Raw genomic sequence first — 22,406 nt, 5'->3', positions numbered from 1 at the left:
CCACCCAGTTCTCATCTTTATCTGCTGCGAATTCATTCTTCTAATCTAACTATTTGCAATATTGATTATTAGTAGCAAAATGCCACGGTCTGCCCTCTGCCGTAGGCAACCTACCTGGCGGCCCTTCGTCATTGAAGAATCTAGCGCCGTTCTATGCGATGGCCTACGACACTCCCCAATCCTTGAAATCCTTCCTGGCGAACTTTGAGACTCGCAAGCTCGGTGGCAAACTGTAGTTTGCGTGTCTGGTCCCAATCATCACGGTAGCATAAAATACCGAATAACATACCAGCGACAAATGTGTCACCGGCGCCTATTGGACTGCACACGTCACTTTTGGTGTGTGGCTTGAATAAGGATGATGGACTTACTCCACAACCTCTGCGTTTGGAATCGCCAGTGCAGGCATCGATATACAGGCGTTCTCAGGCCGTGTCAGCAATGCAGCGCCTTTGTCGCCCCATGTACAGCATAAGTATTTCCTATATGGAACGTATTAGGAAATGTTCTCAGAAACCAGACGTCAATGTCTACCATACGCTTTTGGTAAAACAGTAATCTGTGCTTCTAGACATTTCTCCATGGATGAATAGCCAAATGCTTGGGCCCAGCTTTTGGCATAAAAGACAAAGTCTGCCTCAGCAGCAAGATTTTCCAGTCCAAGACGATGCGGGTTCTCAAGTTCAACACTGATTAATGCCGACGGCTTTATCTGCCGTATGTATAAAATGCACTGCAGGGTGACTTCTGGAACCCTTCCCTATTGCGAGCTCTAAGAGACGTGAGATGGGCATAATCGGAGAGAAGACATACCTCAAAATGAAAGCAGGTATCTTCTATTGACCCAAGCTTTTCCACTGAAGACTTGAACTCGTCGAAGGTCATCTCCGGCAGTTCGTTGTAGTTGACAATGGTCCTGCTTCCCGTTTCGCGGCTCTTGAATACGTAACAAGAAGCCGGATCAACTAGGTGTTGACGGTAGATACAACAAGAACAGTTCACATCGGATCCGAGAGTTTGTGTGATGAATCTCGTGCTCATCGATTCGCGCTCTGGAAGTACGCATATGAGATCCAGTGACAGCTTAGATTGAGTAAGATCTACAAGCTGCTGCATAACCTCAAGGGAATTAGGGCAATTTCCTCCGCGGCGGCGACTCATGCTCGAGGCGCGAAGCTTTTCATCTTCTTCAGGGTAGTGATCCACACTACGTTGAAATCAGCATTATTCTGTAGATATAGGTAGTAGTGTTGGATTCGGTCAGCATGCCTGAGAATAGTGTCCACATAACAGACGCCAACCATAACCAAGCGCATTTTGGTGAATAACTGGATAATGATCTTGACTGGACAGCCTAGCAAGCCCTTCACGAATGATCGCCTGCCTGTCAGCTTTCTCTGTCAGGAGCGCTTTGGAGAGCACGCTGCCAATCAGTGCGTGTTCAAAGTTGGTTACTAAGCCGTCGCAGCCTCAGGAAAGGAAATCTCGGAACCGGGGTCTTATCTCCGAGCCGCTTGCCCCGTTTTGGCTCCTTCTCGCTGCGTCGGTCAGTCACGGCTGCCTGCGCCAGTCGGAGAAATTTACGCTATCATCAGCTTTCCCTGAGAAATTCCCTGCTCATCTCTTCCTTACCATCGCCAGGCATTGCATTGGAGTATACTCTTCTCAACAGGTATACTCTGATTGCGACAAAAAATGATCGATGACAATCCGCAGGCCGTCATAGGTAACGACCGTGGTTCTTTGGGCGCTTCCTTCTACACCGCCGCGCATCCGCTTGATGCCCCAAGCTCACGACAGCCATTCTGTGGCAGCATTGAAGGATGGGGTCCTCTCAGTCCAGACAGATTTGATCTGACTCCATGCTTTCTCGACGTCCCGGTCGCAGTTACTGCTGCGTGGGGCGTCCTCTTGGGTGCTGCGGCATTGTGGCTCTTGTTGAAAAGGCGTGGACCACAACAGGTCCCGAAGAATTGGCATTTCTATGCTAAACTGGTAGGTTCCATTTCCAACCATGATCTATGGCAAACAGCTAGTCTAACGAGGGTGTGTCCGTTAGGTTGTCCTGGCGCTTCTGATCGTAACAACAGCCGTGCAAGCATGCATCCAATTGATAGCCGACCCTCAACTTTACATTGCTGATTTTCGATTTTGGGCCAATATTTCAACTCTAGCTTCGCTTGCCGTGATTTTTGCTGTTCAATATTTCGAACACTGGCGAAGCAGACAACCCAATGGTGTCGTTCTTTTCTATTGGGTATTCTTTGTCATCGCGTATAGCGTCAAATTGCGATCGCTCGTTGCCCGCACAGTATTTCGCGATGACCTCCCTTACTTCATCGTGTTCACTATCAGTTTAGGCCTCGCCGTTGTTGAATTCGTCCTTGAGTACTTCGTCCCAAAGAAGCAGAGTGCATACGATGCTCTGGGCACTGAAGACGAATGTCCCTTCGAATATGCGGATATCTTCTCCGTCCTGACTTTCAGCTGGATGACACCGATGATGAAGTATGGTTATAGGAATTTTTTGACTCAAGATGATATGTGGAATCTGCGAGATCAAGACACCACAAAAACAACGGGCAGCTTACTAGAGCATGCATGGGAACTAGAGCTTAACAAGAAGACTCCTTCTTTATGGATTGCCCTCTTCCGGGCCTTTGGGGGTCCGTATTTTTGGGGTGCCGCCATTAAATGCGGTAGCGATGTTCTTGCCTTTGTACAGCCGCAATTACTGCGCCTCTTAATTGCCTTCATTGACTCCTATCGGGGAGACCAGCCACAGCCGGTGGCTAGAGGCGTTGCTATCGCATTAACCATGTTTGCTGTATCAGTGGCCCAGACAGCATGCCTTCATCAATATTTCCAACGAGCCTTTGAGACTGGCATGCGCGTCAAGTCATCTCTCACGGCTGTTATCTATTCCAAAGCTCTTAGGTTATCAAACGAGGGCCGTGCGTCTAAGACGACCGGTGATATCGTTAACCACATGGCGATTGACCAGCAGCGATTGGTGGATTTAACTCAGTTTGGTACACAGCTCTGGTCTGCTCCTTTACAGATTACTCTGTGTATGGTCTCGCTCTACCAGCTCGTAGGTAATAGTATGTGGGCTGGTATAGGAGTCATGATTCTCATGGTACCCGTTAACGGTATTATTGCCCGAATGATGAAGAAGCTCCAGATTGTCCAGATGAAGAATAAAGATTCTAGGACACGTCTCATGACTGAGATCTTGAACAACATCAAAAGTATCAAGTTGTATGCTTGGAACAAGGCTTTCATGGGAAAATTGAGTCATATCCGTAATGACCTTGAGTTGAACACTCTTCGGAAAATCGGTGCAACCCAAGCTGTGGCGAATTTCACTTGGTCGTCTACCCCTTTCTTAGTTTCTTGTACAACCTTTGCGGTGTTTGTTCTCATTGACAGCCGCCCTTTAACCACTGATCTTGTATTCCCGGCACTGACTTTATTCAATTTGTTGACTTTCCCACTTTCCATTCTGCCTATGGTCATAACCTCAATCATCGAGGCATCCGTCGCCGTGAAACGTCTTACAGACTATCTTACCTCCGACGAACTACAGTCTGACGCTGTTATCTCCCGGGAGCCAGTTGTTCATAATGGTGACGAGTCTGTTCGCATTCAAGATGCAACTTTTACTTGGAACAAATATCAATCGAACAATGTCTTGGAGAACATCAATTTGAGTGCCCGCAAAGGCGAATTAACTTGTATTGTTGGTCGCGTGGGTTCAGGAAAGTCGTCCCTACTCCAAGCTATTCTCGGAGATCTCTGGAAAAGTCAAGGGGAGGTCGTTGTCCGTGGCCGAATCGCATACGTCGCGCAGCAAGCCTGGGTCATGAACGCTAGCGTCAGAGAAAATATTGTCTTTGGTCACCGCTGGGACCCTGAATTTTATGAATTAACAGTGGAAGCTTGTGCGTTGGTTGACGACTTCAAGACACTCCCAGATGGTGATCAAACAGAGGTTGGAGAGCGTGGTATATCGCTCTCTGGAGGGCAAAAGGCTCGGTTAACCTTAGCCCGAGCTGTTTATGCACGCGCTGACATTTACCTTTTCGATGATGTCCTGTCCGCTGTGGACTCTCATGTGGGCCGACACTTGATCAACAGGGTACTGGGACCCAATGGGGTACTAAACAGCAAAACGCGTATTCTCGCCACAAACGCGATTGCCGTGTTACGAGAGGCCGACTTTATCGGACTACTTCGAGATCGCACTTTCCTTGAGAAGGGAACGTATGAGCAGCTACTAGCCATGAAAGGGGAAGTGGCGAATTTAATACGCACAGCATCAGCCGAAGATGACGAAGATGACTCCCAAGCTAGCAAGGGCGATAATAAGAGCCCTATAAGCTTTGATTCGACAACTGTCGACGAGTCTGACCTTTCTGAAATCGAGGAATCTGACGATGCCGTTGCTGCGCTTATGCCTATTAAACCTGGCGGTGGCAGAAGATCCAGCATGGCTACTTTGCGACGTGCTAGCACTGCAAGTTGGCATGGCCCGCGTAGAGAGGGCGCGGATGAAGAGAATGGCCTGAGAACGAAGCAGACGAAGGAAAAGGCCGAGCAAGGTAAAGTGAAATGGAGTGTTTATGGCGAATACGCGAAAGAAAGTAATCTATATGCAGTCAGCATCTATCTCATCTTTCTTCTGGCCTCCCAGACGGCTCAAGTCGCAGGGGGCTTTTGGCTCAAACGATGGTCTGAAGTCAATGAAATCAGCGGTCGGAATCCAAATGTTGGAAAATATGTTGGAATTTATTTCGCTTTTGGATTAGGATCATCTGCTCTTGTGGTTTGTCAAACCTTCATTCTTTGGATTTTCTGCTCTATAGAGGTTTGTCGTCCGTTCCAAAATTGGCCATACACCATCCCTAATATACTCAATAGGCATCCCGTAAATTCCACGAGCGTATGGCGTATGCTATTTTCCGGTCACCAATGAGCTTCTTCGAGACTACCCCTTCCGGACGAGTTCTGAACCGATTCTCAAGTGACATCTATCGCGTTGACGAGGTACTCGCGCGTACTTTCAATATGGTAAGGTATTCCGAATCTATCAAAATCGGCACCACTGACTATTGTTAGTTATTCGTCAATACTGCCCGTGCTATTTTTACTATGGCTGTTATCACACTATCGACTCCCGCTTTTTTGCTTATCATCGTTCCTCTGGGATTTGTATACATGTCTTATCAAAAGTACTACTTGAGAACTTCTCGAGAGCTCAAGAGACTGGACAGTGTCAGTCGAAGCCCAATATACGCCCATTTCCAAGAATCCCTAGGTGGCGTGTCGACTATTCGCGCATATAAACAGACAAAGAGGTTTGCCATGGAAAATGAATGGCGCATGGATGCCAATAACCGAGCTTTCTTCCCATCTATAAGCTCCAATAGGTGGCTTGCTGTTCGGTTAGAATTCATAGGATCCATTGTTATTCTAACCGCCGCTGGACTGTCTATTGTTTCCGTTGCTACTGGCACTGGCTTGAGCGCTGGCATGGTGGGCTTGGCGATGTCCTATGCACTACAGATCACTCAATCCCTTAACTGGATTGTCAGGCAGACAGTAGAAGTTGAGACGAATATTGTTTCTGTTGAACGGGTGCTGGAGTATGCCAACTTGCCCAGTGAGGCACCCGACGTAATATTCAAGAACAGGCCTACCATCGGCTGGCCAGCACACGGTGGTGTCTCATTCCAGAACTACAGCACTCGTTACCGTCCTGAGCTTGATCTTGTTCTAAAGAATATCAATCTTGATATCAAGCCTCGGGAGAAGATAGGTGTTGTAGGTCGTACGGGTGCTGGCAAGAGCTCCCTGACTTTGGCCTTATTCCGCATCATTGAGCCGTCAGAAGGTAACATTAGGTGAGTACCAATATCATTTGAGATCTTTGCTATATTTACAGCGACACTGACTAGCTTAAGTATCGACGACCTGAATATAAATACCATTGGTCTCTCTGATCTTCGTGGTCGCCTTGCAATCATTCCCCAAGACCCAGCCATGTTCGAAGGAACCGTCCGAGATAACTTGGACCCTCGCCATGTCCATGACGATACTGAGTTGTGGAGCGTTCTTAGCCATGCACGCCTGAAGGAACACGTTGCCAGTATGGAAGGCCAACTAGATGCCACAATCAGTGAAGGAGGTTCGTTCAAGAAATCATTTGCGGGGGGGAAGCAAAGAATATGGCTAACTCCTGTGCTCACAGGATCGAATCTTAGTCAGGGCCAGCGACAACTCGTTTCTTTGGCTCGAGCATTACTAACACCAAGTAATATTCTGGTTCTAGATGAAGCAACTGTATGTTTACTAACTTACTTCTAAATGAGAAATGCACTACTAACATGAAGCTCACAGGCCGCGGTTGATGTTGAAACTGATGCCCTTCTCCAACAAACCCTCCGCAGCAGTATCTTCAAAGATCGCACTATCATCACTATTGCGCATCGGATTAATACTATCATTGACTCCGATCGCATAGTGGTCTTGGATCGTGGTACGATAGCGGAATTTGATACTCCCGCAGAGCTTATCCGAAAGGGTGGCAAATTCTACGATCTTGTCAAGGAGGCAGATCTCTTGGATAGCGATGCTGTGGCGAGCATCATGGAAGCAAAATAGTGTCATAGCATCACTCGGGGAACAGGGTCGCACAAATGGTCCCATGCAAGCCGCTTTGGTAAGCTGGAACGGATCGGCAATGTCCAGTCCCTCATTCTTTTTCGCTTTCCTACACCGGAATTGATCAACGGGCTGGGGGTGTCCTTGTAAGAACTACTCTTACTACAAAATACACCAAGTCACTACGGGCAGATCTTGACGTTACCGCATAGTATGGAGTGCTATGCGTGGCAAAATTTCCTCCATGCTCTTATTGTGCTATATGAAACCAACATTCTTCTCGGAAATGAATTCCGGCGTCTTGGCTAGCTTCATTCCAAGGGCCTAGACACTTTTCGTTGTCTGTGCGCGTGAAACAGGACCAATGCCCCGGATGAACCGAACAATCCCAGTTGCTGGTTTTTATTGCCTTTCTTGGCTGTTTGTCACTTGCTTTTTTTAGTTGTCTAGACCTCCTTTCGAGCTTTGGATGCCGGGAATGCCGGGATTCAGGCCGAAACCACAAGGAACAGGGGGCGAAGATTATTTTGTATACAACCTGTATTTATTACTTCAACGCCAAATTGTTTTTTTCTTTTTCTTTTCTTGTTTTTTTTCACCTGCGCAAATTTGGATCTCGGTGAAATAATAGAAGCCTACCATTGGAATTACTCGTGTCTTTGACATCATCCGTCACACCCCAATAAATATCCATGCTATAGTTTCCAGTGCTAAGATCGAGCTAGGCAAGTTAACTATCAGTCTCGTGATGCAGTTGCGAGGGTCAACACTACCAGTGTTCCTCCCATGGCAATCCTTGACAGGACGCACGCAGCGTTGTTCTGCATGAATGACTTTATCGGAAAAAAACCTTTCCATTCAATGGCCAAGATTTAGGTACATAATTGACAACAACACAAGACAGGGATAATCAGGTTTTGAATTGGCACGTCGAGGATCAATTGAAGAAGTTCGACGTCAGAGGCTAGACTATAGGTTTGTGTCAACCGGTTCTAAAGGGTCTAGCTACAGATTTAAATTAAGTAACTTGCGCTTGACATCAAATCGAGAGCGTTTTGCTTTTTCCTTCTCCCCAACCTTCCCCTCAGTTGCAGCACCGTTATCCTTGCTAGCGTCTGCATTCGGTTCGGTTTCTGCTTTCAAATCCCGAACGAGCGCTTCACTTCGAGAACGAACTTGGAAATCCATGAGCTGTTCAGGATACACCGCATATGAATATATGAGGAGATCTTCAACATGTTAGTACGGAGTAATCCGTACCTACGTGGTCAGTTCCTACTTATTAACATTAACACTTAGTTATATTGACTGGGATTATGAAATTTGTTGGCGTCCCCTTCGTATTTTCTTAGTCAGATTCCAGACCGACTCTTAACCGAGACGGAAGTTAGGACCATATCTGGATCTTGCATATATGCCGCACGCAGAGCAATGCAATTTGTATACCTAGGTATACACGGAGCCACAGACATTATTGCTGTTATTTCTTAATCATAGTCACGGGGAAGGTCCAGGCGATGAGGTTAAGCACGTAGATAGTGTACGTAAAAGCTAAAATGGGTAAGCCATCCCTTGCTTGCTGGATTCGACTCGAACAACCCCTCCTAAGCCAATTTGAGGACCACCACAAACTATGTACCTCCATGTACCTTACTACGTAGCACGTACCACGTAGCGTGCCATCCGTGATTACACAACCACCCAAGCCGATCAGTACTGAATAGTAATACCATGCTTTAGCGTTTTACTGGAATCAAAGAGAACATGCGGTCATTGCCCATTATTGATTTCTTTCTTTCGGGTTTTATGAATTTCCATCGGGTATATGGTAGTACAGAGTACTTCGTACAATGCCTGGAGTGCACAAACTGCCAAGTCATTTCTTTTTTTAGTCCTATGCGGATCTCGCGGAGCAGCATGGAGGCCATGCGAAAGAAACAGAAAAATAAAATAAAAGCATTAGTTTATACGCTAGGAGCGAACCAAATCAAGATTACAAGAACCTAAATATGCAGCCACTCTGCTCAGCTTGAGAAGTAGAATCTCAATCCGTCCAGGTTGATGCGTGTCCTTCCGCGGGAAGCCTAAGCCCCCTAAATGCGAATCGTTGGCCGCCACAAAGCGTTCCCTAGAGCTTACTGGGCTACCGGGTCCATCCCTGTTACACATTACATTAGTTCCGACCCATACTAGGATCAATCTGGACTCTGCAGGGTCCGGACAAGGATCGCTTAGGACTCGATCAACATGTCGTGTCCCGTCGCACGGAGCCTACGGATAGAGTGTGCATTGTTGAAACCCACTTTTACTCAACGTTTCCCAGAGAAGCGAGATTAAGATGGCAGGGCTTTGATCCTTAGTGCATGACCTAGCAATAGGTAAATACATAATGCGCTATATGCTCAGGTGCATTTACAGAAATAAGAACATCGACAAGTATAAGCATGTCGGCCACTAAACGTAAATTCCGCTCGTTTCGTCATTAGGGAGTTATACATGGTCAGATTAGAATAAACCTCCGTTGTCCCCACAGCCTCGGAAGCCCAAGTTTATGGTTTCAATGTTAGAGGTTCTCGTTTTCGTCTCTTTTCTTTTCATAGTTTCTCGGCAGTAGTGTTAGTTTGGTTGGCCGTCACACTTTAGTTTGTGAACCGGTGAACAGCAAGCTGCATATACTAGATTGGTTTGCAAATACACGCTAGTCGCCTGCAAAGTCGGCTGATATGCATGTACATCTAAATGGTCACGAAATCCGCAAAGATAGCCTTCAAACTCAAAGCTACACTATCGAGCAAATAGCGCTGCTGCATGCTATGTAATACTACCTTAAAGATTCGAGGTTCCTAACTCGCTTTATGGAAGCAAAATCCGGTTCAATCAGCAATTACACAGACTATGCACGTAACATGGAGTTACCTTGTTAGCTATGACATCAACGGTTACATGGATCTTATTTAGGCGCATGTCAGCTATGGGAAGAGCCTGTATGTATGCTTGCCAATTCAATGTAAAGGAGGGATGATCAATAGTTGTGAAGATGCATTTCTTTGTGAATAACATCAGATACGTATACGCATCCCTTAGACTGGATTTGCTTCACTCCAAGGCCAAGTTAGCGGGGAACACGAATTTGGCTTGCATTTATATGTTCATGACTTATTTGAGGAAAAGCCATATTTTCACAAGGGAACGTCTTGATAAACCTAGTGCTGGCATGTTTTACTGCCCAGGATTAGGTAAGACTCCCATAGTGCCATCCTTGGACTGTGCAGTTGTGCACACCAACTGTTGATTCACACATGCGAGGTTGGTCTGTCGGTGTAACACTCTCCTTCCTATTTAGGCTAGCTCCCGCTTTGACTTCGGCGCGGGGAACGGCTCGACGGGAATCTCCGAAACCGTAAAACTTTCAATCCACACTCCGCCCGAACTTGATAGTTACTATTAATTTACGAGACGTATATAGCCTACTACCGAGTTTGGAAGAAACGAAAAGCTCAATTCGTTACTTCAGGTAGACCTTCGTACTCCACAATGTAAAAATCTGATGCTAACTCTTTTCTTTTTCTGCCTTCAATCTCCTACTCTTGGGCAATTGAACGATTGTTTTAAATTATACAGAACCCAGTCTCATCCGTAACGTGGCAATTTTTATGACTACACAGCGTCAAGTAACTATTAAATATTTGCCATGACTAAAAACGAGGAGAATCTCGTTTGTTGTGCATACTTCGTATAAGCCACATTCACTGCCGCGCTACGGAGTACCGCGATGCTAGGGTTATCTGGGCTCGCTCGCTCCTTGCTAAATTATGCAATAAGCACCATATTTGATGCTTTTCTCAGGTTGCTACGGCTAAATTCAGACAAAGCTGAATTCAACTCTGAAAACTCAATCTACTTTAGGTGACCGTAGAAAGCAGTAGTATCCGTTTCCTTCCGTCTACTCCGTACCTCGTAGCGTCAAACCATGCTCAAACTTTAACTGTCAGTTTTGCTTGGACCCGGTGGGTTGGTTATTATGATGGGGCATCCGCTGGGTACGAAGCTAGATAGCCGCACTTCCTCTAATCGCGTTTGAGAACAGGCTTGATGACTGGGTACCGGGCAATTAACGCCAATTACACATCCAGATAGTATTTCAATTTGATTTAGTCCTACAGCCAAACCCAGGAACCAAAAAATGAGACTGCCAATATCGTGGCGCTTCTTTTTATCTAGATTTAGTTCAAACTCTGTCCTGAAGGGGTAGTCTTGGCTTCCGGTTGATATTCTTTCTCTCAATATGTTGCCGTAGGCATAGGTTGCAATTTGGATATTAATCTACAAAGGATATATTATTTAGAGATTTGCTGTCTACCATACGTAAGAGCTTTACAGATATTTCCTCTTCCCAAGGCATTTTCACGACCTTGATAAGAAGTATTCATGAATTAGAAGCGTAACAAATTAAGGTAAAACTTGCTATCTTATCGACAGCCTAATCGTGAAGTATATAGAATAGACAGACCATCGCACCAAATGGAACACCAAAAGTGAAAATGCAAGGTTATTCACGATCAAATGCCAGTGTTTCTACAATGATGTAAGTGTGCCACACTACCCCAACTATCCAAGCTGTCTATGCGCTAAATAGATACTAGTACACAGTGATTTCTGGTAAACTGTTTGTGTGCCCAAAGTACTGCTTAGAGCCAACAATCAAGATCGTGAATTCCAATGTAATGATTCTGAACATGGGCCCTTATTTGTCTTACCTCGTTGTGTTTCTCTCAGTGCTTTCAACCTCTATGTAGTGGTAGCAATAGCAATTTTTACAACTAGCTCAACTCGGTTTATTCTAGCAAGATATCTCACACCGGGAAAGAAAGCCGAGACGCGACGTAAACACCAAGGGCCGAGACCTGCCAAAGAATCATTTCAGCCTCACTTTGAGCGCTGATCTACATATTAGATGGCAGATGGCAGATGGCAGATGGCAGGTGCTGTCGTGGCATGGTCATACTGACTCAGAAATTCTCTTTTCTTTTCCAGTTATCTGAGCGCACGGAGTGCTTCGTACTACCAACCCCGTATTGATCGGGCTCGGACCTCTCTGGCCCACTTCAATCCCAGGGTCTCCCCGTATTAACCTCCGTAGCTGAAAATAGTCATGTATGTTTTGATTAGAAGGCCTCTATCCACAAAATAAATTGATGGGAGTTAATGGGGATGGTACAATACTAAAATTGAAGCCTGTCACGGGGTATAGGCAGACGGTTGAAATCTGCTTTGCTAGTATAGGACGATGTACTCTGTACAAGCCCAGGTCTTGAGGCGTCTTGGCGTTGCCTCGGCCCAGTGGAAGTTCCTGCGGTGTACTACATACATATTTTGGTAGATCCAGACTGTCCTCAACGTCTGTGCTTTTTTAACTGAGTTGTCCCCAGCATCTGATGCCAGGCTTCCTTGCCCTCAATGAATAATATACATCCTCTCTACTACGTTGCTCTTCTAAGATAGGATCATGCTAGAATGATGAGTCCTAATTGGACGCAGGCATCAAGAACCAATACGTACCTAGATATTCAATTCATACAAGGTAATCACTGTACTTGGCGAGGCAAAGGCACAAAGATGTGTACTTCTACCCGAGTCACAGTGCAATGCATATAAGCTATTATAGACAGCAGGAAGTCAACTTATGCAAAGCTGCGTTGAGTGTATTTGTATGGCAACATCCGTGTGACGGCGGTGTTGATACCTACCTAGACCAGGCACAAACCCCGGCAAAGTTATCATGGTGATCTGGAATAATTATTGGGGCAAAATTCTAGTTTCAGCTGCCAATCACTCTTGTTTGTCCGCAGTGGTCTATTTTAATTTCCATTGTAACTAGTGGCTATCTATGTACGTACTATATCATATATGGCACTTCTTCAAGCCTGCGCCCCTCATGGTCAATAAGTCGAATTCGTAGCCTAAGCGAAGGCAAGCCCTTGGCGGGGTCCTGGCTTACTATCCACACTCTGTATGAAGATGTAAATGCAAGTATCGGTCAAAAACTTCTTTGGCTAGCCACCTACACTCTAACTGCCCAGCAATAAGGTACCGATTGACGTGGTCTTTGACGATGGTGGCGCTCGGCGTGGCTTGGCTTCCTCGGCATCTGAAGCCAGCTACTGATTCATTTCTCAGAATCTTATGCGCTAGCTAGCGATGAGATGGAGCGATAATAATCTAATGTCAGTGCATTGCAGGGCTAGCTCCAACTTGCCAACAGCCCGCTCGCTCTAGAGACCAGCCACATGCAATCATTGATCAAGCATGACGACGACTCTAGCCCCTTGATCTATCCCGCTTGTTTATTTGAAAGCATTTGGAGGAATGAGGAAAGTGGAGAAAAGAAAAAACAATAATACAGGAAACATACAACATATAAGATCGTCATATGAGCAATGTACTCCGTGCCTGGCCCTGCGAACAAGCTTTCCTAAACAGGAAATATTCACCCGCTCTGCACCACCGCGCATAAGCCATAAGGTGTCCCCCGTATCAGGCAGTACTAATGATCAAGTAGTAATTGATCTGAAGTAAAGCATCTTGATTCTCAAGTGACTGTGCGCTTGTTGACCAAAAGTGGACTAGCGTCATCCTCCACGCCGTAACGCACATCATCAGCCACCGAGTTTCTCGTCAGCCGATCTTCCCACAACTCCGCAATATCGGCAGTCCACATGGTTGAAACGAGTCTAGCTAACTAAGCAATGCTCGCCAGATATGAGTGAATATTTCCTGCATATGACTTGTGTATTCTCGTCATCAACTGCAGAATAGCCGCTGGCAAAGTGACCGCTGAACGGTGCATCGGCCATCCCACTCACTGGGGACGCTTACTAGGGCCGCAGTAGGGCCCCTACGAGTACGTAGTAGACTACGCACTCACAGGCCTCTCCCTCGGTCACCCTTTGCTCAATCCGCACTCACAAGTCTTTTAGGCTTTAGCAGAAGCCACGGACCTCAGAAAATCTAGCCAATGGCAGCGGTTGGCCTACATATGACTCAGGAGCTTACGCCGGTTGCAGATTTTTAGGCCACTGGTGGGCTAGTATTCGCGTTTACTATTTAGCTGCTTGTCATTACCTTCAGCCAATAACAACTGCCGGGGAATGGTCATGAATCTCCGCCAGATCGGACTAGGGAGTAGAATGAAACCTTCTCCGTTCCCTTCCAGACGATGCTCTAACTTGGTTTATGGGCGCGTCTGTCTGGTGAGTCCATATATTATGTATGCTCTATAGAATAGGTGGTCCATACACTAATTCTTACACTGGGGAGCCAACTTTCAGCCTCGTCAAAGGCGGCCCGCGACAGACGTAAGAATGGTAAATAGTAAACCCAAGACGAGTTCACAGTCGCAGACATGCCTACAAGCAAACTTGGGACCACGGCGTAGCGGAAGTCCGTTGGCTGTGGCGAATGCATACGGCCGCCACTAGCTTTATTTTTTTTGACTACGGACGTCGCTTGGAATTAACAGGGATGATCCCAGTAACTTAGGTGCAACCTCAATGCTGATGTCTTACGACAACGGTGCGTAGGAGTGCTTGATTTGAGAAAGACTATACTCACAATTTTTTTTATTAAGATCGAGCACTAGCCAGATCGCGGTCTAAAATTCTCAAACAGATATGTAAACGCCTCTCTATAAAACTTGGCTCCGACTGGCTAAAATCTGTAGGACTCAACCTTACCGTACTCCTGGGAAGGGGAAAAAAAATAGGGGGTTGTGGGGAGAGGAAAATAGTCAGAGAGAAAAAGAAAAGAAGACTTCGACCACGCCATATTAAGTCACGCTACAAGGATCTACAGGGTGGAGGGTTTCTATAGTATGCTTCAAATATTGCAGGAGCCACTTTCCAGACAACACTTGCAAGTAGTCTATAAAGGGTAGGAGACTGCGATCTTATCGACTATCCGAAAAATGCCTTGAGATCGGATGAATTGATGCATACCTCGCAGGACGCCATAAGCCATAGCGTTGTACGTGAAAGGCGGAAGCATATCGCTCAGGCCTTTGACTTGCCGTTCCTATTAACTATGATTTACCCAAATGCCCGCTGATACACTAGACGGACCCAGGTGAAACAGCCATGTAATTGAAAATGCCTGCGAAATGGGGCTTGAGTTAGGACTATTCTAACGATAGAAGCATGTGCATACTTAGTACGTAGGATTGTCACGCTGCTGATATCCCTCGCTTCATCGTCGCATGTAAGTCTGAGGAGATGCTAGTGCTGCACTTGGTAGTCCACTCTCTTCCGGCGACTCGAGCTGCAGCTAGCATTTTTACTTTGGTGGATCGACCTCTTACAATGACCTGCTTCCTTCTCCACGTAACTCTGTTTGTCTTGGTACATACATAGTGGTGGCTTCTGGCGCAAGTTCCATGTACCTCTCGCTAACTTGAGATTTTACTAGTGAATGCTGGGCTCATCACGGAAATCTTTCAATTTGTTCCGCCGAAGCTAAAAGGGCCCGGACACGACATATCCGCACCAATACACCCCAAAGCACCGCTTGTCTGGACTGAACATTTTGAAGAGACTAGTTCTCTAGTGTTCCTTGAGCCTGGGTGTGGTTCTCCACCGTCTATCTTAGATGTAAGACGGTAACTTATCGCTTAACCTAGCTACCTGCGCCATGGGTCCTAAGCAGATCAACAGGCCGTAGTTCATAAGATATAAAGGGCACATCAATGCCATGCCATTTCACCTTCAACTTTCTCACATGTTCAATGTGTTTGACAGTCACTTGGTGATCTTCTGATTTCGTTCGCTTAGCCTGTGGCTTTCTGTTGCTCATACACAACGCTCGTCTGTCGTTCCCCTTTGTCGTCGCCTTAATCATTTGAGAAGTCGTGATTTCTCATTGGGCTTTGCTTGTTCTCGATTACTATTGCATTCTGCTCTCACCCTGAAAATTTGTTCTCTGGGTGGTCATCGTGGTTATTACCTTTTCGAGCGTATCATACATATTTGTAAGGCATCTCTGCTTCTAATTTTCCTGCTTGAGATGACTGATTTGCTTATTCAACTTCTACAAAACAAAATAGGCGGCATTGCCTTTCCCAGCAAGATCATCGTCACTGGGCACACTCTTCCGAACCGACCACGCTCCGGCGTTTATACAGGAGGCTTCTTCTTGTACTTTTATAAGTGCTTGCGCCAGAAATATTGGAAGTGCTATCGATATATGCAACATGGTTGTAAGAGCATCTCCATCAAGCGGTCACGTCAAGGCCGGGGCACGTCTTCCTTCTGAAGACTATAGCCCATTCGAGACACCTGAACCCGTTCGTATGCGCATTCCCCTCGAATTAACACATACTAATTGAATATAGGATGTAATTTTCACAGGACCTATTCCCCAATACTGGGCCATGGTATACTTAGACAGGTCGGGAAATGTTAGAGAGGCATCTAACCTTCGTACGACCGTCTTTAGTGCCCAGGCAAAGGAAGAATTTCTAGCTGCAAAGAATAACTTTGTTCTGCAGAATCAGCAGAATTCTCTGCTTTCTCCGCATACTGCCTACAGTCCGCGCCCTAGCTCTAGTCCTAGGGGACACTCCAGGCGTGCAGGCCAACCGAAGAGACGGCGAACTGCATTTCGCGCAGAGCCTCTTGCCGTTTCCTACATAGACTCCGATAACGAGGAAGATGCCATGATAACCCTTAAGATCGGTGACAGACAAAAAGTGACTGCATACTATGAGAGTGCCTTCAGGCGATTGCAGCAACTCAACTGCCGTATGCTGGCCAAGAACTTCATTAAACTCATTGAGCCTCGCAAGCAGGTCAAACATCCTTACAATGGCGGGAAGCCACGCGCAGGTGCTCCTCCTGGTGAGAAAGGAGATCCCGAAAAAACCAAACCTGACTGGTGGCCTCGTGATGTTATACACAGAGAGCCTGACCACCTTAAGAAAGATTGTAAGATAACGCTCGTTATGCTGTGACTGAAATACTGACAGATATAACAGTCCGACTAAAGCTTCTCGTCCATATCGTCCAATGCCTTCTACCTATGGGAATTACCGCAGACAAACTTCAGGAGACTGCGAACGACGTCAGACGACATATCAAGCCTCCTGAGAGAGCCACGATCCTAGACGAAGTGTTCCGAGTCCGAAGACTCGAAGAGCGGTATGAGAGGGATGAAGTTGGTAAGTCTCAATAACTCAAGGTATTCCCTACTTCCAAGGTTAACGGTGCCGACTTGAATTAGATGAAACCGCCCGTATCTCTGTCACGGATCATGAAGGAGCCAAAAGAAGAGAGCCAGAATCTGATGATGAACAAGTGTCCGGTGTACTCACTCCACCTGAATCTTCTGATGAGCCTCTGCCTGACGACCCGCAAAGTCCTAGCGAAATGGCTGCTGGTATGCCCCAACATGGCCTGCAACTGGACAACACAGCACCCGGTTATCAAATGGCCCCTGACCTGAGCTTCACGAGCCAGGGACAACCAACGCCAGACTTTCGATCGTCACAGCCCGAGATGATCCGCCGAAGCTTATCTACTACGCATATAACCGGAGCAATCCTCACCCCCACCCACAATCAGTTCATGGATCATTCACAGTTCACAACTTCCACCCCAGCTGAGCAAATGCAGGCCATCAGCCAAACCTCAGCTCACGCACAAGCAGAAGCATCGATATCTTTTGCTGATTGGTCTCCCGCTTTTCAACAAAACATGTTTTCACCTGTCGACTTTCATGGGGCTAGCCGTCAAGTGACATCTCAGATTGCTTATCCGGCATACACGACATACCCTTCGCCTCATGCCCAAGAAATGTCGCCTACGTACACAGCCGGACCTTACACGACCTAGTGAAGTTGATATGATGAACATGGGCAACCTGCCTTTCCGGACTGGTTCATTGAGCCACCCTCATGTTTTGCACCGCCCCGATGGTGGTGCCGGCCCAAGTATGTAAAGGGGTTCATCATTTTTCGGTATGGATGATGCCTCACATTTAATAACGAAGCTACGAACTAAATGGATTGCTTATTTTGAAAGAAAATGCTGAGTGGCTTTCTGATTTCAAGAACCTCGACATATTAGTCGTGCATTTCAGTGCGACTTAGACGGCCCTAATCCCCCCTCCTTTTCATCTCATCTCATCTCTATTTTCGTTGCTCGGCTCTAGGAGGCAGAATATGGTTTATTCGTCACACAAATGCAGACAAAGTGATGCAACCTGATTCTGTTCTCTTTCGCCGAATCTTTCGGATGTTTATACGAGGATATAAAGTCTCAAGTCGTATTCCACTTCTCTGTTTCTTGTCTATAACGATTACCTGTTTCACCTACAGGTTTTTGGCTTTTGCCTCGCTTTGCTTTTTGCTATTTTGCTTTGCTGATTTGTTTCCATCGTGGTGCAACATTATTCCCTTCAGGAAATATTGAGATAATCGAAAGATAAAGGGGTAAAAGAACTGGTTTTAACAGTACAGACTAAGTCAATGACGAGGTATATGACAGATAATGAGCAATGATAAACAAATTCTTTATTTCTGACTCAAAAGCGTTGAAATAGTAACCTTCTGGTGTGAATATTCATTCACTGTGATGATTCATATTGATAACACCAAACAAAAGAGGAAATAAGCCAACGGACGAGGGTGATTGGCCTGTACCTAGGCACCTTGATGCGCGATGGCCCACCATAAAACCTGGGGTAATTTCCCCGCAAATTCCCTTCTTCAGTCTTCCATCCGACATTCCGTTGGAAATAACATCGGTGCCCCGCCTGTTGCAGGATCTCTGTGCTACCCATCGATCAGCATGTTTCATCAATGGCAGCAGCATGATCCTGAGCACCGCCCTCGTGTCGCGAGGACTCGGACAGGGTGTCTGACTTGTCGGTAAGATTTGCCCATCATCACTCGCCGCATGATGTAATGGACTTGGTGAGAACCTGAAAATGAAAAAATAAAGGAATATAAGAACATTAATAGAACGAATATCTCAATAGACGGAGAAAAGTCCGTTGTAACGAGGTCCATCCTAGATGTGGACATTGTACTCGACTTCGCCTCGCATGTTCATGGCCACCGGATTCCTCTTTCACTGTCCCGGGGATAGAAACCTCAAAATCCAAGCCAGCGTACTTGAATAATCGTGGAAAACGACAAAGGCAACGCTCACGATCGCAATCGCCGCCGCAAAAACAACAGCCGCTGCAACAGTCACAGCAGTTGTCAGAACTACCACCACCGCAGCAACAATCTCTTCCAGAAGCAGACTTCAATGAAATATTCAATTATGCGAGCTTTCTCTGGGACAATGATTCTTCTACACTGCCATTTCCTACAGCCTCGTCTCCCCTTGATGTCCTGAATTCTTTGCGTGAACAGCCGCATATACCAATACTCCCAGCGCGGTCCGAGACGGGCCGAAGAACGGTCCAAACATCATGTAAAACACCACGTTCTCCAGGTGATAGATGGCTTAGTGGCGATGCAAGTTTATCACCTGAAGGTTCCAGTGTCAACATCAGCGAAACTGATTTATCTGAATTATTTGCCCACTCTAATGCACCACCGATCCTAGCCCCAGTTGAGACGAGTTTTAGATGGTCCCGAATGAGAAAAATGCTTGTTTACATGTGCCAAAAGTCTGATATGGTTAAGAATGCAGTCATGGCTTTTGCTGCTCTGCAGCTAGACTCGCCAGGATCAAGAAGGCGGACTATATACGCACAATACTATGCTTTTTCCAGGGATATGCTCACAAAACTGCTCGCAAAGGTTACCAAGGATCAGAATCTTCTTACCGTTGAACTCAATCATATTCTAGCTACTATCTTTTTGTTGACATATATCGACCTTCTGGACGATGATGTTTATAAGGCACATGGCAATCTGCGGGACGCTTTTCAGGTAATTCAACATGTTCGAAGTGAAGGTCTTAGTATCACTGGTCCGTATCACCATTTTGATTGTTTCATTTGAATGACTTGCTTATTGGCCCTGTTTATAAACAGAGAAGTGTCTATTATCATGGTTGCGACTACTTGATGGCCGTGCCGTGAGTGCTGGAGGCGAGGGTCTCTTTCTAAATGAGGATAGTAATTTACTACTAGACATGGAATCTCCTCCCGAAACACTTAGCGGTGGCCTCGAAGATGCAGAAACTGTTTTGGAAGATGTGCTTTCACGCCCGGCCTATTCATTCTTTCAAAAAGTGCAATCCTTCATGGGCCGCATCTCAAGAATTGACCCCTGGCACCGCTCTCGCGGCACTGTAGAAGATGAGACCGAGGTTATGATAATTGCCCAGAAAATTAGCAAAGACATCAAGGCGCTTTGGCTTCAGCGACCACCCCTCATGGATCATGCCATTGCATGCAAATTAGTGCCACCGTTCCTTTCCCCTTCGTTGGCAAATAACTTGACGAGGATGTTGATGGTCTGCTATGCCAATTACCACGCATGTTTTGTGCATTTGCATCGCGTGGCGTATAAGAGTAAGCAAGAGTTTCTATACTTCATTCTACCTGGCTAACCCCTACATTAATATCATAGACCTTCCACGTACACCTGAATTAGATGTCGCGCTGTGCGCCATCCAGGAGGTCACAGAAAACATAATCCGCACTCCGCTAGGTACCTCAAACTCAGTTGAGACCCTATGCGATTTCAGCCCTGGCTCTCCCTTGCCAATCAATATGCTCTGGCCTCTGTTGATGCTAGGCGTGGAATCAGATGATACACATCAACGAGCATGGGTCATCGCAGCAATGAAGCGCATGGAAAGCATTGTATCGAATGCCGGGATCACAGCAGACGTTTTGGAAGAAGTGATAAGGAGGCAGGATGAAACTGGTCAGAGAGTCGATATAAGACAGGTTATGCATGATACCTTCACTAGAGTTTTTGCCATTGTCTGATTGAGCTACTTCCGTCATGTATGATTCAGATCATCAATCTGTGTAAAACTTTCTCCAGTAGTATTCCCCTGTTTGCGTTGACGAGATCGGATCAATGCCGACTCTAAAATGGAAGTGTAACGGTCATATTCTAGACATGAGCCACCTTATCGTTTAGGGGGTTTTCAATTCATATTTGGCAAAGGGAGCAACATATTTGTTCTCTTTTCACTCTAGATCAGCCAGCATTGTTGATATCGGCCTAAATCTAACGATGCGGAAGAAATTATTGGTATTTCGTTTATTAATCAATCTGGAAATCGAGTATACGAGACGAGAGAGTATTTTTGTCAGACATCGAGACATATTTATCAGCAAGAAGGAAACTCCGTATCCCCCTGGAGTTCACGCTCCCAGCTTAACCTGGTTCAGCTCAGACGAAACAGTCTATTAACTGGGAAATCCAGCAAAAGCACTTAGAAATTTTGATCAACATTAGACTGGACGGAATCGTCATCGTTGGAACTAATGGTGAAGGTGCAACACTGACACCTCACGGAAAGTCTATACTTATTAGCCATCCACGATCTGTTGTGCACAAACTGGGATGATCAGAGCTCGCCATAACTTGTGGCACATTTGGCGGTTGCACACAAGTAATCATCCAGGATGTAAAGCTTACTTCTGAAGCTAAAGCCGATTTTGCTTCGGTTTTCGCGCTTGATCAAGACGCCATAATCGGTTTCTTCGAGGAGGTTGCTTCCGCCTCACCAATATGATTGTAATCTACAACTTTCCGGGCGTCGTGAGCTATCTGAATGTGAGCTCGGAAATGTTGCAGATCCTCGGTGAGCATCTAAACATTGTAGCCGTCAAGCTTACTTGTGGCACAATCGCGTCAGTTGCGAGGAACTGCAGCTAAATTTGGCCCTGGATTGGGCATTGGAAGAAGCGGATAGACCGGAAAGCTTCAATTTGTCGCTCCTGCTGGTCAGAGTGACTGGTTGGTTCCCTCCTTGAGCGTAGGGGCCACTGGCTGTGTTTCTGGTATAGCAGATCTGTACGCAATGGTCAGTATCCCGGGCTACCAGGGACTATAAAAGAAATATTAGATAGAAATGCATGGGACCATTAACATCTGTCGCCGACAAGCTGACTGAAGCCGAGGAGCTCCAAATCAAGCTCGTCAGGGTCGAACGGGACTTTGGAAAGGGAGGAATCAATGGTACAAACTAGGCTGTCGATAGATTCCTCGGATACCCAGAAGACAGTACTTGGTGCCGACGACCATAGCCTAAGTTCCTGGATAATGAATAGAGAAAATGGGTCACATCTACTGTGAAGCCACTTAAGGCGATTGAGATTGGCCTCGTCAAGAGGGGAAATGTATGAGAAGTTTTGCAATCTCTTTGAGCCAGTTATAGTTTGGTGTTCATGACCCGGGCAATCTTCGCAAACATATTCAGGCCACAAATGCGATGCTGCCTTAGTTCGTAATTCAGAGTAGGCAGAAAAGAAGAATCCCTTATGAGTCATAAATTATTAGCTAAAGAGGAACAAGCTAAGCCTCACATCACTCATCATGACTCAGCGCAGTTTCAGGTTCTTCACTAAGACCTCACTGACTGTACGGATGGGCTCTTCGAAGATTAAAACAAATGGCAAAGAAGAAGTAAGACAAGAGGAAGATACAGAAACGGACCTTGTTGTTCGTCGCAAAATTCTTATCGGTTATCGGAGAGGGGCGCATCACGATAACATAAATAGACCGCCGGTCCGCCACTCTTTATCATCAGTCAACCTTGACGACGCGCACA

The 22,406-nt window shown here is 46.2% G+C and overlaps 4 protein-coding genes across 4 annotated transcripts; 3 read left to right on the top strand and 1 right to left on the bottom strand.

Moving 5' to 3' along the window:
* Nucleotides 1-140: 140 nt before the first annotated feature.
* Nucleotides 141-1,161, bottom strand: UA08_00268 (hypothetical protein; the record flags this gene model as incomplete). Its single annotated transcript, XM_020260055.1, has 4 exons — nucleotides 141-321; nucleotides 372-482; nucleotides 540-712; nucleotides 814-1,161. The coding sequence occupies 4 exons, from the start codon at nucleotides 1,159-1,161 to the stop codon at nucleotides 141-143; spliced, it is 813 nt and encodes a 270-aa protein (XP_020123753.1).
* Nucleotides 1,162-1,695: 534 nt separating this feature from the next.
* On the top strand, nucleotides 1,696-6,666 carry UA08_00267 (Metal resistance protein; the record flags this gene model as incomplete). Its single annotated transcript, XM_020260054.1, has 7 exons — nucleotides 1,696-1,995; nucleotides 2,060-4,870; nucleotides 4,924-5,073; nucleotides 5,122-5,906; nucleotides 5,961-6,190; nucleotides 6,254-6,345; nucleotides 6,403-6,666. 7 exons carry the CDS (start codon nucleotides 1,696-1,698, stop codon nucleotides 6,664-6,666), a joined length of 4,632 nt encoding a protein of 1,543 aa, XP_020123760.1.
* Nucleotides 6,667-15,907: 9,241 nt separating this feature from the next.
* Nucleotides 15,908-17,546, top strand: UA08_00266 (hypothetical protein; the record flags this gene model as incomplete). The annotated part of the gene is made up of 4 exons (XM_020260053.1): nucleotides 15,908-16,000; nucleotides 16,049-16,640; nucleotides 16,682-16,873; nucleotides 16,936-17,546. The coding sequence occupies 4 exons, from the start codon at nucleotides 15,908-15,910 to the stop codon at nucleotides 17,544-17,546; spliced, it is 1,488 nt and encodes a 495-aa protein (XP_020123761.1).
* Nucleotides 17,547-18,503: 957 nt separating this feature from the next.
* On the top strand, nucleotides 18,504-20,610 carry UA08_00265 (hypothetical protein; the record flags this gene model as incomplete). The annotated part of the gene is made up of 5 exons (XM_020260052.1): nucleotides 18,504-18,583; nucleotides 18,694-19,600; nucleotides 19,705-19,748; nucleotides 19,790-20,187; nucleotides 20,246-20,610. 5 exons carry the CDS (start codon nucleotides 18,504-18,506, stop codon nucleotides 20,608-20,610), a joined length of 1,794 nt encoding a protein of 597 aa, XP_020123758.1.
* Between the last annotated feature and the right edge of the window lie 1,796 nt (nucleotides 20,611-22,406).

This window comes from Talaromyces atroroseus, assembly GCF_001907595.1.
Source record: "Talaromyces atroroseus strain IBT 11181 chromosome Unknown scaffold_0, whole genome shotgun sequence".
NCBI classification, from domain to species: Eukaryota; Fungi; Ascomycota; class Eurotiomycetes; order Eurotiales; family Trichocomaceae; genus Talaromyces; species Talaromyces atroroseus.
Note: the sequence above shows the minus strand (reverse complement) of the source record. Positions and strands in the feature narration are given on the sequence as shown.